This window comes from Amia ocellicauda, chromosome 12 (assembly GCF_036373705.1).
Source record: "Amia ocellicauda isolate fAmiCal2 chromosome 12, fAmiCal2.hap1, whole genome shotgun sequence".
NCBI lineage: Eukaryota > Metazoa > Chordata > Actinopteri > Amiiformes > Amiidae > Amia > Amia ocellicauda.
This window is the reverse complement of record NC_089861.1, coordinates 6420873-6437405: the sequence shown is the minus strand read 5'-3', so window position 1 is coordinate 6437405 and position 16533 is coordinate 6420873. Positions and strand designations below refer to the sequence as shown.

General features: G+C 39.2%; 1 protein-coding gene across 9 annotated transcripts in view; it reads right to left on the bottom strand.

The window, feature by feature from the left end:
- Positions 1 to 16533, bottom strand: part of LOC136764272 (teneurin-3) — a 267776-nt gene that overhangs the window by 24273 nt on the left and 226970 nt on the right. For all 9 annotated transcript variants that reach the window (XM_066718152.1, XM_066718154.1, XM_066718155.1 and 6 more), the window contains 4 exons: positions 13575 to 13694; positions 11688 to 11949; positions 7626 to 7893; positions 6372 to 6515 (listed from right to left, as the gene is read on the bottom strand). In XM_066718152.1, coding sequence (XP_066574249.1) covers positions 6372 to 6515; positions 7626 to 7893; positions 11688 to 11949; positions 13575 to 13694 — 794 coding nt within the window. The remainder of the gene's footprint in view (positions 1 to 6371; positions 6516 to 7625; positions 7894 to 11687; positions 11950 to 13574; positions 13695 to 16533) is intronic.

The following is a 16533-nucleotide window of genomic DNA, read 5'->3' as shown; positions in this document are numbered from 1 at the left end:
ACCGGTAGAAGGAAATTAAATATGGTTAACTTGAGTGTGAAGAAGTGGCGTATAAAGTATTTCGACTTTAAAATATATATGTATATCGCTTTTATATCAAATGGGGGGGATCACATTCCCAATTTACCAGAAGTACTTTCTCATCACTTCATTCAAAGACGCTTGGATTTTTGAAAGATCAGAAGCTGATCAAGTGGACAAGTGTGGAATTTAAATAAGTTGGGACTTGGGAGTCTACAGTTACTGCACAACTGAGTTCAATTCAATTTCATTTACGGATCATTTACAGCTTCCCAGCAGCCTTTTGCTGAAAGGAGCCTTTTCTTATTCCCGTGGCTTAACAAGAAAAAACTTGAAGGAGTGGTGGATTGGGCGGTGGGGGTGAGAGAGGGGCTGTGTGCTTGTGGGTTGTGCAGTCTAATGCATCAGTGTCTTACCTTGGGGGTCCTATCTTTGAATTTGACCCAGGCAAAATAAATTGGATAGTTTTAACTTCTCCCCTGCAGCACAGATCTTTGCAAAAACACTCCATTATTTGGTAAAACTGGCACTTTGCCCCTTGGCTGGAATGGATTAGGTATGCACAATAACAAACAGTTGTGCATTTAAAAAAATGCTGAGACCACAAGGAATGCTGTGATCGTGTAGTTGATAATGAAAAACACAAAAAACGCAGCAAGATGAAGGACTCCACTGGTCAGGTATTGCTGTTTGTTTAACAAAGAGAGTTAGGAAAGACGGGAAGTCCATGCTGCCTCTCTTTCCAAACACACAGACAGAACACGCCACGCAAATCTGACCGAAATGCAGATAAGAAAATAATAAAATCGGAATAAAAAATGGATTTGGAAAATGAAAAAAGCCATAAAGGTTGGTTGTCCCTGGCAGTTAATTTCATGAAGGCTACGTATGATATTGAAGAATGGAATAATACTGTGTCTTAACTATATCTGCTTTTTGCACACCCGCAAAATTACCCCAAAGCTCCGCATTACCGCCTCTTTGTTTTAATGTATAATCTGGCATATGCAAAATCTCTCTGCTAATCTTCCAAAATACAGTTTTTTTCATCTTCCCCCCCAAAATAAAACAAATCAACTGAAATTTCTTTTGAAAAATCTTTTGAAAGATTTAACGTGAACATGTATTCTGTATCACCTTCAGTGATGATTAGGAGAAAATTACCTACTAAACAATCAAGATGATAATATAATTTTCATGTGTAAATATTTTGTTTAATCTTTCAGTGGGATCTATATAAAATCTACACCCCACCTGCAGCTTCTGAAGCCAATAGACTGGCATTTAGCTACACTGGCACACACATCACAATGCTACCAAGCTATTTGAGGGTACATCTCTAACAGCAAGAGATATCCTTCAACGAAGAATGGCTCATGTGGCTATAGTAACCTTGAGAGGAGTCGTCGTTGCTCTACGAAGCCATCACATGAAGCCACAATCCACCAAACCAAAACAAAGAATCGACACTTTCTGCAGTTGTCAGATGTTAGGTTAATACACGTGTTAAGCTACACCTGCTGTTTTTGTTGTTGCTGCTGATTACGTGCAGCGTCGCTGTACAGAGATGAAGCGAAACAAAACAGAATGGCCTACGATTAAATGAGACCTGGGGGGGCCACGGCGTGAGGAAGCTTCTCAGAACAATAAAGCAAACACAGGCAGGCGTTACTGAGGTGAGTTTGTGCGGAGACACCAGAAGCCTACTGGGTAGCAGCTAATAACAGGTGGATGAGATCTTACAGGGCTTCCGAGACTCGGCTATCTGGGTTTTTGAAAAGAATACCACGCCGCTGCCGTGACCATTTTTCCCGCTCCACAGGACAAACTTTCACACTTCGGCTGTGTCAAAATGAGTTCCCGGGGAAAGTGTAGGGCTGGGGGTGACCGGGGGAAACAGGAGGCCGGCCAACTGGATTACACACACAGGCGTCCGGCAACGAGGATCTTGTTTGGATGTGCGGAGGATGTTGTCTTAAAGATTACAATTTTGTCAGCGTTGCGTATACAATCTCTTGCCAACACCAGACAATTTGTAGCAGCAGGGGATGCGAGTTGATGACAGCTGCGCCCCGTGCACAAATTGAGCTGCAGTTTACCTTATCTTGTCAGGCGAGCTGCAGTGCAGGATGGCAATGGGGCTGCAGATGAGGAATGTTGAGAGGCAATCTGAAGTCGACTGGAAGTCACGGAGAAACAATGTCATCTTTCTGAGTGAGCGCGGGATGAAACCTTCACATCTCAAAGCACCAGAGAATAGAGTCTCCCGAAAGCACAGGAATGGTTAAACCACTCCATTAACTGGCCCTCCTTTCTACTTCACTGCACCCGGGAGCTCCTCGCGGATCGCAAATTACAGCATGTGGGATGTATGTTTTGGTATTGATCGTGATACAAAAATATACATTCCGCTCCCTTTGACTCCTATCATTCAGTCCGATTCCTTTCATCTTCAGATTGCCTGTATGAAGTTAAAACTTGATTCTGGTCAAATTCTTATCGTGCCTCTTTGATACAAGAATGAGAGCGAGATTAATCAAACAAGTACGCTTTTCTCCAAGTAAAGAATTATGAATCGAGAAAAAAACAAAACAAAAAAACATTCATTAACCTTTTGGTATTGTGTTTGCAGTGTATTCTTAATCATAAACCATAGCACACCTTCAGATGAATGAAACATAAGGTGTCTTTAGGGTTCCAGCAACTACGCCTGACTGAGTGGTACACAGGCTTCTTGTTTTTGACAGGAGAGCAAATGCAAGCCAGAAATAACTGTCCACGATGTTGAAAGCACTTAGATTATCTGCAGGTGCAACAAATTGATTTTTCAGGTGGGAGAATTCCTGTAATAAGTTGATTAAGTCGGTGACAGACATTGCACACTGAGGTGAAAGCTAATATCCTGTTTTTCCTCCTGTCTCCCATGTTGACAAAAAATAACAAAAAAATATATATATAACATAATGTACAGGAGAAATCAGATGTAAGTGTGAGCACGTGCAAACCGGAAGTAGCTCGATATTCAAAAGAGATTAACCTAAGCCAGGCATCTAAAACTGAATATACCAGCACTACTTTTATATTTGCACATCAATTGGTTGATGCATTAATTACACACATGCAACACATGGAGGATATGGTACAGCAGGAAGGGATGAAAAATACATTCAAAATAAAGCATGGGTGCATTTTCCACCATTTCAAGATTAGTGTATCCAGAGAAACATCGGAGTACTGATGAATTTTTATTTAGCTTCTAGAATTTTTGTTTGTTGCTTTGTACACAAACTTCTACTTTTAATCACATAAGTCTAAAAATCTGTCTGTACAGATTTTTTAATGAATTCACATTAATTTTAGGAATAACAGTAGTATTGAAATAATACTTATACTAATATTATTGATGGCTTGGTTAAAATTGAAACACAACCCTTTTGTTTTTTCCACCTACATGTTTGACTTCTTGCTCATGGCATGAAAAAATAATTTGACTGTAAAATAATGTTCTTATGACAGCAAAGTGGAATTTTAAGCATTGGGGTTAAAGTCCTTTTCAATATTAATGCAATGATCGTTTGAATACACATGAACAATAATGGCTACACACAATCTTGAGACACACAGTGAGGAACTTGTCCTTCTCTACAACAGAAAACACAAGCACCATTATACATAGTGCGCTGACTCTTATTGAAACATTCATAATATCAGATTCATAATAAAATATGCCTGATGGACATAACTGCAGCAGCAACCTGACACATTAGGGTGCCATTACATGTTGCACTGCATAATCTGTGTAATAATCTGTTTTTATTTGCTCATATATACTGTATACAGTATTCCCCACTTTGCACGACTCCGCTTTGCACAAATTCGTTATAGCACAGATTTATAGAATTAATTAATTGTAAAATTCTATTTTAAGAATCATTAAAATATCAAATGTTAGCAAAACTGAAACACAATACTCGCCTTGCATTGATAGATGGCATAGCAGTTTAAAAATAAATGTGTTGTGTTGAGTAATTTTTAATTATTTTTTATTATTAAAATTATTCCGAGCCGCAAAATGTCAAAAATCAAACAAAGCTCCCTGCTATCAGTCAGTCAGACAGTTGACAATAGTAGATCCGTTTAGATTCAGTATTTGTAGATCTTTTTTTTTAAAGAAGGACATGGAGTGAATGCTAAAAAGGAACATTTTTTAAAATATTATAGTTAATTATAATGGTACCAAAATGATAAATGTATGTAAAATTAAGCGAACGAGCATTAGATGCACAATTGTTCATCTGTGTGCATCTGTTGTATTCAATGTTTCTTTAAGTGTCAGGCAAGATAGACAAATAAGAGAGGTTGAGGTTAATATTCACATTCTAAAGTGGCCCATTGGTGACTGCTAATCAAATACTGTGAATTAAAAAATAATGCTGAAATAGTAGGTAACACACTGGTGAGACACATTACGTGACCTGCATGTCGCTTTGGATGAAAAGCTTATAGTTTATAGTTACATATATAATAAACCTCAGCTCTGTTCTGTATAATTTTAAATTCACATAGTGTGATGCCGTCATACCAGAGCTCCTTAATTTGTTGAAATAGTGATGGATGCAGCGACGTCAAAAAAGAAGTGCCCACTGGTTTGATCCATGGGGTACCGAAGAGAAGAGATCGACTACTGAGATTTTGGGCTTCACGTTGCAGCGGCAGTAGCATTAAACAGTACTTGCCGTCACTATGTTCGATAGGGATTGCAATTTAATAGACCGTGATTGCGTTTCGTGTTGATGGAGTAATAGCACATGTTGCCATTGTGTGATCGAAGGGAAAGGTAATGCTGGGAGAGGTTATTGTGTTTAATGGAGGGGGGGAAGCCGAGTGTGTTTATGTAGCCATTTTGAGACCGAAAGTTGGTCTAGCAATCGAAAGGGGTTGGGAAGAGATGAAAAGAATTTAGGATCAGTAAGGGGTTAAGAGGCTGTGATGTACAAGGGTATGGGGGGGTCTAACTGTTGAGCTACAGGCTTGACTAGCTTCAGTGAGTTCTGAGATTAAAGGGTCGCAAACTCCCAAAGACAACTGGCACTAAGCCCGAGAGGTAGAGGAGCTTAGTGTCAGTCAGGCTGAAGCAGCATGAAGAGAAAAAAAGGAAAAAGACGCGTTTCGCCATAATAGCCTGCTTGAGGATTATTAAACCAGACAAGCAGATGTATAATTATATGTTTATTAGCTTTGTCCCTTTGGTTCCAGGCCACAAACAATAGAGCGTGTGTTTACAACAGAGGAACCCCGATTGTAAGAGGGGTTAAATGTATTCCGCCTGGCTTTCATCTGCCATGACAAGTCTGAGACCATCATCTCCCCTAAATAGCTGAGTTCTGTAATTTCCATCGTATGAAACCTACAAGTCAGCACGCTGCGTTATTGCACCTGATTTATTCTGTCATTACTTTGAAAGATTGGTCCTTCACAACTCTCCTCTATTATCTTGAAATGGGATGATGAACAATATTTCATCTTCATTAGAATATTTATTGCTGCGTTTCAGGGCACCCATGCAAACACCTGTCACTGTCCACATTCCTCTGCTAAGAATGAATTTCTCCGGCTCATCCGGCTTGTCATTACAACTAATAACTTCGTTTATTCAATTAGACACACGTCACTTTGAGAAGTCACTGCCCGTCAAACTCTTACTCCTTAATATAATTTAAAGCTTGGATCAATTCACCCTGAAAATCGTGACATTTTTTATTTTATTTGGTGGAGGGGGGGGTTTAAACCGGCTGCATTAACATTTTTGTAATATTTTTATTTTAATGTTTGCTGGCTCACTCAGGCCATGCTTTCCTGGCCACTCTGTTCTTCACTTTACTTTTTTTTTTTAATCATCATGATCCTGTTTAAGTTTCCAACTGGGAATATGTTTTTTTATTTTTATTAAGCATTTCTAGAGAGTATTAAAGATCATTTTATCTATCTTGAATGGAAGGGGGATGCTTTTCTCCTTTTTCTACGGAAGCTTATTAGCACCACAGAGAAAAAAAAAATTGCGTTAATACGAGATCAGATTGCTTTATTTTGTAATGTAGCCTCCTATAGAATGATCTGAATCTCTGAAATAATATTATCTCTTATTAACCCAAAATAACAATATCTCGTATTAACACAATCATTATTGCGAAATAAGTCAATATCATCTCGTATTAACACAATAATTATTGTGAAATAATGGAACATTTTTTTTCTCTGGCGCTAATAAGCTGCTGTATTTTTCCACTTTAAGTGCATACATTTCTCATGTTTTTTTTTTTTTTGTGTATTTTTAAAAGCAGTCTCCTTACCGTTCTGTACATCCAAGACATGGTGCTTGTCTAATGTCCAGCCACCCATATTTGAAGCATCCAGTTCGTAACCTTGTAAAATTGCAGTCCTCTTCTCCCAAAGAATCAGATCCAGGCAGGATTCATATTCAAAGCCCACAGACACTAAAATGACAAGAAATATTCATATGTGTTAAGGCGAAAGGCCCCAACTTCTTGAAAACTGTTTTAAATGATTCAGTATCTTGGAGTTCACCCCCTGCCCACCCCCGCAACTTTGTTAATCTGATAAATGTTCGAGCTCTGCTAATTCTTTTCAATTCATACTCGTCCCTAGTTGACTGCATTGGTAGGGTGACCCTTGAACCATCCCAATCAATAACCACATATAGATTTGTCTGGTGGAATTACCAATATATTTTAATTGGGAAAAGCAAGATGAAGGTATGGCGAAAATTGAATCTATAACCTTGCGTCCAAAGGCATCTCGGCGATCATTACAGTTTCTATCATCTAAAATATAAAAGACCAGATTTATTGCCAAAGGAGATGTGAAAACAATTTCACTGCAGGTCTTAATCACTTTGCTGCTAAACAACCAAATGTTTTTTAAATTATCACTCAAACAAATCCCAGACTAAACATAATGAATTTTTGTTGTCTTGTGTTCAAAACATTTCACTGGAACACAGTTTGCCTTTTAATCATACTGCCAAGTATTTGTGTCAAAATCCCACTTCATAGCTTCGCTGGACTAAATAGTTCATCATTCAATCAAACAAAGGCTGGGGAAAGGAAAAAAAATAACAACTTCAAAACTGTATTTTTTATTTTGTTAATGGCCGATTAAACGTCCAATTTAAGGTACAAGAACAATTAGCAAGAGAATTCCCAGCATGATTGCGTTACATACAACACATTGAATGTCTCCAAAGAACACAAACTACAATAATAGACTGTCATTATCCAACACCCAGCCCACCTCCCATTGACTGCCGGCACATTTACAGTGATTTATGCTGGTTTACATTAGTAACAGTGACTGGAAGAGACCCAAGAACGAGACACACGCAGATGCACTGCAACTGTTGAGAACAGATTACTGTATGAGAGGAAAGCAATATTGAATTCGCACTGAGATTTTAATATCCTCTGGACTTATCTTACAGTCTGTTTCGGAACGTGTCTCCTGATTCCACCGGTGACCTACGCTATTTCTCTAAGCCTCATTAACGAGTGTCCGTGGCTGTTAGGAATAACATATACCCAACTCACCGACTGCCTCCGACAGGCCGTAGACCTTTTGATTATAGGCGTCCGTCTTGTCCCAGATGAAGGTGTAGGACAGGTTGGGGGAGGCTGGAAACCACTTTTGGAATAGCCTGCCAACCACAGCAACCATAAGATGCACCTTCATGAGGTTGAACGGGATATTAGCTTGGGTCATGGTGACTTTGAGGACGGGCTTGTAGCCGGCTGCTCTGGAGCTCAGGTAGAAGAGATTGAGGCCGCTGCCTGGGATGGCCGTCTCCTCCTGCAGAACCTGCGAACGAGAGGAGAAGGAACAGCGTGAGTAGGGTAGCGCCCTGGATCGCTATTATTATTATTATTATTATTATTATTATTATTATTATTACTATTATTCATAACTTATTATCATTACAGACATACTCTATTACTCTGGGAAAACAATGGGATATGTGGGTCATATTTTCCATTTAACACCAGTGTAGCCAATAAGGAAATATACTATCAGCAGATCAAGTTATCGTGGAAAGACTCCAGTGAGAAACCAAATGATACAAGTAGAGCTTGAATTTTACTTAAAACCAACCAAAGCAAAACTTCAAAGGTTTCGTTCAAATTAACTCTGAAAAGCATCTAAGTATGTGAACTAGGTGTGAAAGGGACTTTATTCTGTTGTACTGTTTTTTACAGAAGGCACAAGTAGTTGTAGGAAGCTATGCATAGTTATTTTTCTCACATTATTATGAGAAAATAACAATTTGCTGCAAAACATAATGAGAAAATGAGACAGGGGACCAGTGAAGTTTATAAGTGAGGAATATAACACATTCATTTTTTGATTAATAAAGAAATATGACAAATATGACAAGTTGTGATTAGTCCCCTTGACACTACAACACACTAAGTGGCAAAACAATAGAATTACACATCACAGCTATGAAGTCTATTCAAGTTGATGTACATGAAAGTCATATTTTAACATCAACAACAGCCAACCTTAAGTGGCAAATAATGTTCAGGCCTGGCATACTATCTGTTATCTTGTGTTACATTCTAGACAAAAGCTGCATAAAAGCTGTTATGTTGTGGAACTACACCCTTTCATGTTTTACTCTACTAGGTGTTACTGAATTTGTAATTGCATCCTTCAAATGTTTGACTTATTAAATACAATGTACAAACACACCTCCCAACATTGTACAGTGACAACAAACTGCTGACAGTTCTTAAAAGAAAACACATAAAGTCACTAAAATGTGCATGTGTTTCCAACTTCAAAAATAAATTAGCATTGCTTGGGTCCTACTATTCTCCCTTTTGTATTGAGGCCTTTGATAAAGAGTTTTGAGAGATGTGCTAAAACTTTTGAAGATGTTATTTTACCTCTGTTTCATAAAGTATTAAACTACCTCTTTTGTCTAGGATGCCTAATTTATAGACAAGAAGTGCACCATTCTCATTAACCCCAAGTTAATATTTGCAAATTGATTCTGATAACTAAAGGTAAAATAAATAAACAGCGTTGGATTAAGCAAACAATCAGAATATGTTTTTTGGTGTAGGGGAGAGATATCTATTACTTCATAAATGGACGCCAAACAGATATAGCTCACAGACACACAAAACATAAGTCTTCAACAAAGCTCCTAAAGAAAAATACAGACAAATTGTAAATCTTTCAGAACGCCATGAGAAATGTGCAAGTCAGGTCGTAACTCAGTGTGTTTTGCAATGGGGCAGTGGGCAGCTAGAAATGCATATATTTCAATGGGAGACGTAAAATAACTCAAAGGACACACAATCAGATATTCACAACAGCAAAGCACCCATTCAACACCACTGAAGCAGCTGACCAGGATGAGAGGGGCAGCCTAGAGGTCAGAGATAAATCAGAACCGAAGCTAAAAAGCATTTATACTATTTTATACTATTATATGTAGGAAAAGTACATTTCCTTCTTTTAAGACAGATCGGACATCTCTTAACTGCACTATTTGTTTGGCTGAGGTGCGGAGGGGACCCACAGTGCTGGATTTCAATGCATTCGATTTTTATTTAATTTTTTCCTTCCAAATAATGTTGATCCTCACACTACAACAGCCTCAGATCGCTGTGTTTAATCAATTTCAGAGAGACCCATCTTGTGAATAATTTCAGTTCACACTGTTACACACGTACAAGATGGAGACAATATTTGAGAAATACCTTGCATTTTTAGGATGTATTGGATGTGCAGAAGTGCCGTTCGTTTTCAGCAGGGGGAAAACCAGTGGTAAATTGTTCTGCAGTCAGATGTGTTAGATAGTAAGCAGGTTTAAATGGTAACTATTTAGTTTAAAAAAATCTGGGGTATGATTGAGGTATTTTGTGTGTTTGCATCTAAAAGAAAAATGATGAAAAGTCCAGTTCGTTTGGACCCATTGGCTAATCTAATGCAACCAAACCACTGGAATGGGAAGAAAAAGGAATCGAGATAAATGGAGCTTAATTGAGTTAAGTTAAGATTTGCAGATGACCTGCAGAGCAGACTGGATGCAAGTAAGAAAACTGAGCTGGAATGAACACTGAAGTAGAACAAAAGATAATCAAAGAAGTCAAAAAATGTCTACCTTGGATGGAGAGTAAAATGGACATATTATGGAAGAAATCAAAAGAAGAATGAGATGGAGTGCATTTGGAACAAACGGCATGCTATTGAAAGGAAATCTTGCCTGAAGAGAAAAGTATTTTATCAATGCATACTACCACTGCTCACTTATGGCTCTGAAACCTGGTCACTAAACGCAAAACGGTATAGAAACTGGAAACAACACATAGCAGCATGGAAAGATTCATGCTTGGAATAAGAAGAGACAGAAAAATGACAATGGATCTGAGAAGAAATGTATAAATGATACATACACCGATCAGCCATAACATTATGACCACTGACAGGTGATCCAACAGACGAGCTACTGTAGCTCAAATTGCTGAAAAAGTGAATGCTGGTTCTGATAGAAAGGTGTCAGAACACACAGTGCATCGCAGTTTGTTGCGTATGGGGCTGCGTAGCCGCAGACCAGTCAGGGTGCCCATGCTGACCCCTGTCCACTGCCGAAAGCGCCTACAATGGGCACGTGAGCATCAGAACTGGACCACGGAGCAATGGAGGAAGGTGGCCTGGTCTGATGAATCACGAGTTCAAGGTGTTGACTTGGCCTCCAAATTCCCCAGATCTCAATCCCATCGAGCATCTGTGGGATGTGCTGGACAAACAAGTCCGATCCATGGAGGCCCCACCTCGCAACTTACAGGCCTTAAAGGATCTGCTGCTAACGTCTTGGTGCCAGATACCACAGCACACCTTCAGAGGTCTAGTGGAGTCCATGCCTCGATGGGTCAGGGCTGTTTTGGCGGCAAAAGGGGGACCTACACAATATTAGGCAGGTGGTCATAATGTTATGGCTGATTGGTGTATATATATAAAATGGGTCCCAAGAGCTGAAAAAAGTTCTGGGTGGCTACGTTTGGTTTGAGCATGTCACTAATAACCTCTTAGGGTTAATCGACCCATCTGATTTCACAATTTCTGAAGATTTGTCTGTATGCTGTGATGCATACTGAGTCTCAACTCGACACTGTTGATCAATGAAGATAAACCTTATGCTTCGAATCCATTTCTCCTGAAGAGCCGCCTGAAAGAAAACTTAACGGTGACACTGGAGAGCAACTACAGTCGCTATCTTTTGGAGAAGAACAATACCTGGGCTTTTAGTCATAGTGAGGCTCAGTCAAAGGAATGTCTAATCAACCTGCCACTAATGCTACATTCTTTGAAAATATTACATTAAGCAATAGAGTGAAAATATCATCGCCACAGGTGTCTGCGATTGACTGTGAGCAGAAATGCACTCTTCTTCTATTATTATCTTAGTCTGAACCTGTTTTAACACTGCCTCTTTAATTGCTTCCTGCCAGCTGTGAATTATCATTATTTCCTTAAATTCATTTCTTTACCATCACTATGGTCTAGTTCCATGGATCCTTTCAGGTTTAAAAAAGGATACACCAAGTGTCTTTAAAGATACCTTCACTGTCGGGGGTACATACCTGTGTCTCGGGAATGATGGGACTCTCTTCGGGGGACGACCGGAAGAAAGTGGACAAAGGTGACGACACGATAAGCGGACTGGGTCGGACAAATCCACTCAGGTCGCAGCTCGGGATGTCATTCTCTTCCTTCTTCATCACGAGGGTGTCCATCACGTAGAACACATTCCATGGGATCCAGACCGTGCGGTACTGGGTCAGGAATGGAGCACGCTCGAAACTCAGGGTCAAAGAGGCCCCGCCGTTGGCTAGCAAGTCAAACCTAGACAGAGTCCCAGGCAGGGAGAAAAGGAATAAAAAAAACATTACATTTAGCCTGAATCTTTTTTTTGGGGGGGAGGGGGGTCTCATTCAACCTTAACATGACTGCGAGAGAAGAAAGATTTTGAAGTAAAGAACATGTATAGGATCTGCCAACAGCTAAGAGAGCTGGGTTGTTTTCTTTTCAGATTGATTTGCCAATCATTTGTCCTTCTGAACCCTTTGCCTGCTTCTATCATGAAAAATATCTGATACTCCACTGTAGCTTTTTCTCTCTCCATTTTTAATAAAAGCAGAAGCAGGGTTTATCTAGCACACATTTTCTTTATTTTCGTATCATGAGGGCCGAGCGAGAGATTACTAGCTTGGACTGGAGGACAGCCCTTTTAACTCCCACTGTAGGTTGTGTACAGCTCCACTACCCAGGGGGCGGCTTTCTGTTCGGAAACGCTGATCGTGCTGGGAAACGCACCAATGCCATTGCGGACTTGAAACATCTTCCTCATCACTCCTTCTAACTACAGGACCAAATGACTGCTTGAGTCTGGCATCCGAAACGGTGCTGCTTTTATTTATTTAACTGGAGAGCATGTGGAAATTTGATGAGCACGATTATGTTGCGTGACTTTTCATGCCTTTTTGCCTGAAAGGTTACCTAATTTAACATCTGGCTGTGACAACTCCACTGGGAAACGTCTGCTGTTACTATTTTTGCTCATCTTGCTCAGACGTGAAGTCTTCCCATTATCTTTATTGAGTGAAGTTGTGATACGTAACTATTTTTTCGCTGACTTGTAAACTGATTACGTGAAGTATTTAATTATTTTTTCGATGCTGGAGTTCCATTGATTCAGACCGGTGAGTGCTCAATAGGTGTAAAAAAGGATAAGCACCCCTTAGTGTTTATCAAATTCCCTTACTGGCGTTTCCGTGAAAGACGTGTTGTTAAGGTTAATAAAATGCTCTTTTCTACTAGACACAATGATTACATTACCGACAGGAAAATGAGGTAAAAAAGCTTAATGTGATCCAAAAAATGTATTCATTTTGGTACTGATCCTGATCTGAATACCCTGAGCAGAATTCAATGCATTTTTAAATGGCCACACTTTTAAACGGCCACTCGTACCATTACATTTGCACTGTATAATTCTGGTCGTCAAACTATTTTTCTACTACGCTTCTCAAGCATAAGATCAGTCACAAAGGCCATTCTGCCTTTCCATTTAATTTTACCTACAGAATATACATACAGCAGTAAAAGATTGGATGAATACATAAACACACAAACAAATCAATATAACATTCATTTCAGAAATTAAGGATGTTCTTCACTCAAACTATACCTTGCTTGTCATTTATATTTATCTAGAAGATTAAGCAAGGCACACTTTGAATGGGATAATTTAATTTCAGTTGCTGCCATACGTGCGAACATTAACCACAATCGATCTGTTCAACGTCAGAGGTGATTTCTGGCTTTATTCCTGTGCTGTATGCTCACACTTTATAGATGTACAGGCCTTAGAGGTTAGCGTTATGCATTGCAGTGTACCATGCACTGAAAAATGGCAGCGGCTGCTTATGCATCTTTTAATAAATCGGTCAAGAGCTCGTTAAACATACATCCCGTCTTGGCGTGTGATGGTGAATCCGTGTTCTGGATAGTGCACAAATGAGACGTTAACTCCAATAAGGGGGGTCCCGTCCGCTGTTAGCACCTGACCTCTGATGATGGACACCAGGCTGCAGTATAAATAAACAGGAAAGCAGAGGAAGCATTACCATTAACATCTGTTCTCCCTCAAGGCCAGCGCTAGCATGATTTACAGATAATGCAATTGAAAAACACACAAGGCATTGTTATTCATGAAATCAGCACAGTAACACTTCCCACTCCGTGCCCCTTTTAAGCACACATCATTCATATTCTCTAAGTGGCTCTGAAATAATTTTGCCCTTTAATGTGATGCAAGATGTTCTCTGGAGAGTTGTTGGGATCAGTATTTCACCAATGATTGCTTGAAAATATAAATTACACCTGTTTCTCCTCCCCCCCCCCCCCCCTCCCATTTTTTATATCTCAAATTTGGCAATAACTTTAAGAAAACTCAGCATTCCAATTAATTGTGAAGCAATTTTTAAACCTGTAAGGGCTGGCAAGTGAAAGATTTAAAGGGGAGTTAAGGAACGTTTGTGCTTCAAGTTTTTAATCAACTGCTGTGCCTAACTACATTTTATGCTGTTAAATTACAGCAAGCCCTGGAGTTTCTCTGTTAATCATCTGCATTAACACTGTAAGATATAAGACACCTGCTTTTAGTTATTGGTTTATTTTCAGGTCATTACTGCTTTGTAATGTGCTAATCAAATAGCTCATGCCATGATAGTTTCATACACTTAGAAGTATAACACCCCCTCATATTTGACTTCCATTCTGTGGAATAAGTCCACTTAAAAGCTTTGCATGTTTGCACTGCCAGTCAACCAATTAATCTTTTGGAGTCTATCTAGCCCAACATGAGCCGACCTCCTGGCAAACATACATAAATTACTGAGTATAAGCTAAACCTTCATAATTTATGCATTGCTTTCTGTTACCATAAACCAGTGGCCTGTCACTGCGACCCTTTTTCACTCTAAGTTGATATCTGGCTTTTCTAAAGGGACGCTACAGTGCAGTGCAATTTACTGTGTGTAAATGTGGGCCATTCTTTTACCCAATGAAAGGATAGTGTAAGTAAGAAAGGGCATTCCTGGTCTCGTGAAACATGCCAGTAAGTCAGCCATTATGTGAGCACTAATCATCTGTTTCAGCCCGCTGCTGATAGTGCTTTTGGAGAGCTATAAGGGATGTGCATTCAAAACGAAGGAGGGATAAAATAAAAGCCACAATAGTTACTTTAACTTTCATCCGATTGTCTCTGGCAGGGGCTGGAGAAAGATTAATATACTGCATTATATGATGTCACTATAAATATCAATTTAGGGCTATTAAGTTCAGCATGAGATTTAAAGTAGCATTCTAATCGGAAACCCTACACATACAGAATGCGAGATGGTAGTGCCAAGACCTTTGGTTAATTTGACATGTAATGAGCCGTACACAGAACATTTCAGACACTTCAAGATATCATTAGCTCCTATTATGCCTCTTTCCATCCTTTGCCTAACAAGGATGAAGTCTCCTTTACACCCCACCCTGAAACACGGAAATGAGTCAAGCATTGGCAAAGACGACAGGGGCAGCAATGCAACAGGCCCCCTCATTTGTTCGAAGTGTGTCAGAAATGTTTGTATTGTGTAACTCGTGTTCTGGGTTGTGATGTGTGCAGAAGTCAGGGTCGTACTGAAGAAAAAAAGCCCGACTTCATTCTTCATTTACAACTGTAATCACAATCTGTCTTAATAAACTACACATATGCTTTTGTCACATTAAAAATAAATAAGCATTCTTATTGCTTCCATTTTGCATTTTAACATGAGCTTGAAAAACAGACAATACATGAATTCCTCAAGGGAGCTACCTTTAAGATTTAATCACTGCAAGGCGAAAGTTGCTAAAAACACTGTCACTTTCCTCGGTGTTGCATTCTCATTACTGTCCCCAGACATGGAATCAAAGTCACTATTAATTCCACCAAAAGTAATAATAGATTTGTTTTTTGTTGTTTTGCTTGTTCATCACTAAACTGTTCTTAGTTCGTATGCTATGCTAATTGTATGTTGACAGCAAAGAAAGAAGCTGGCAAATACACTTTGAAGGAGGGGCTTTGGATAGTTTAATAATATTGTGTAATCAGCACAAAAATGCTCCATCGCTCTGTATAACAGAACTGTAAAACCTGTGTCTTTTTAAATGTTGCTGTATTTTTAAGATTTAATAACAGAATTGTAGAATATTCTCTAGAAATGGGATGCTAAAGCATGCCTGCGATCAGAGTTGTATTCTGGGTGTTTTGCATCAGCTTCTTTGGCCTGAAGTAGGAAAATGCCCAGCTGGTGCTTCCCCAAAGATCACGAAAAAGCTTATGAACAAGAGGAGACCAACTGGCCCGTCTCTGGTTGCTAGCAGCTTATTGATCTGGTGAACTTCTTAAAAAAAAAAAAAAAGGTTTTTTTGTGCCAGTTATTTTATTGAGAATAATTGCTCTTAATTGACTTCTGTTTTCTTTTTTTAACTTTAAGAGTTGCACTGAATTGAGCAAACTTTGAATGCTGTTATAAACCTAAGCATGCTCACCAGGTAGCATACAGAAAGAAAGTTATTCTTGTAAAAGTAAGGACACCTGTGGACATGAATGTCCCCCATTACTCTCTCTCGCAGAACTTGTGCTGAATTATTCAGCTTAAACAGTTATTGCCCGTGAAATCGGCTCAACCTGAACTTGGGGCCACCCAAGGTGAAAAACAATAAAGGTAGAAAATTAGTCCAATGATTCACTAAAGCCATTGTTTGATACAGTGAGTGCTCTCTCCCCTTTTGTGTGAATCTGACCAATGCGATAGAGAGAAGGACTGATTAGCGTCTCCTTGCTCATTTAAGAGAATGCTTTAACAAGGTGCTTCAAGTCATTATAATTTT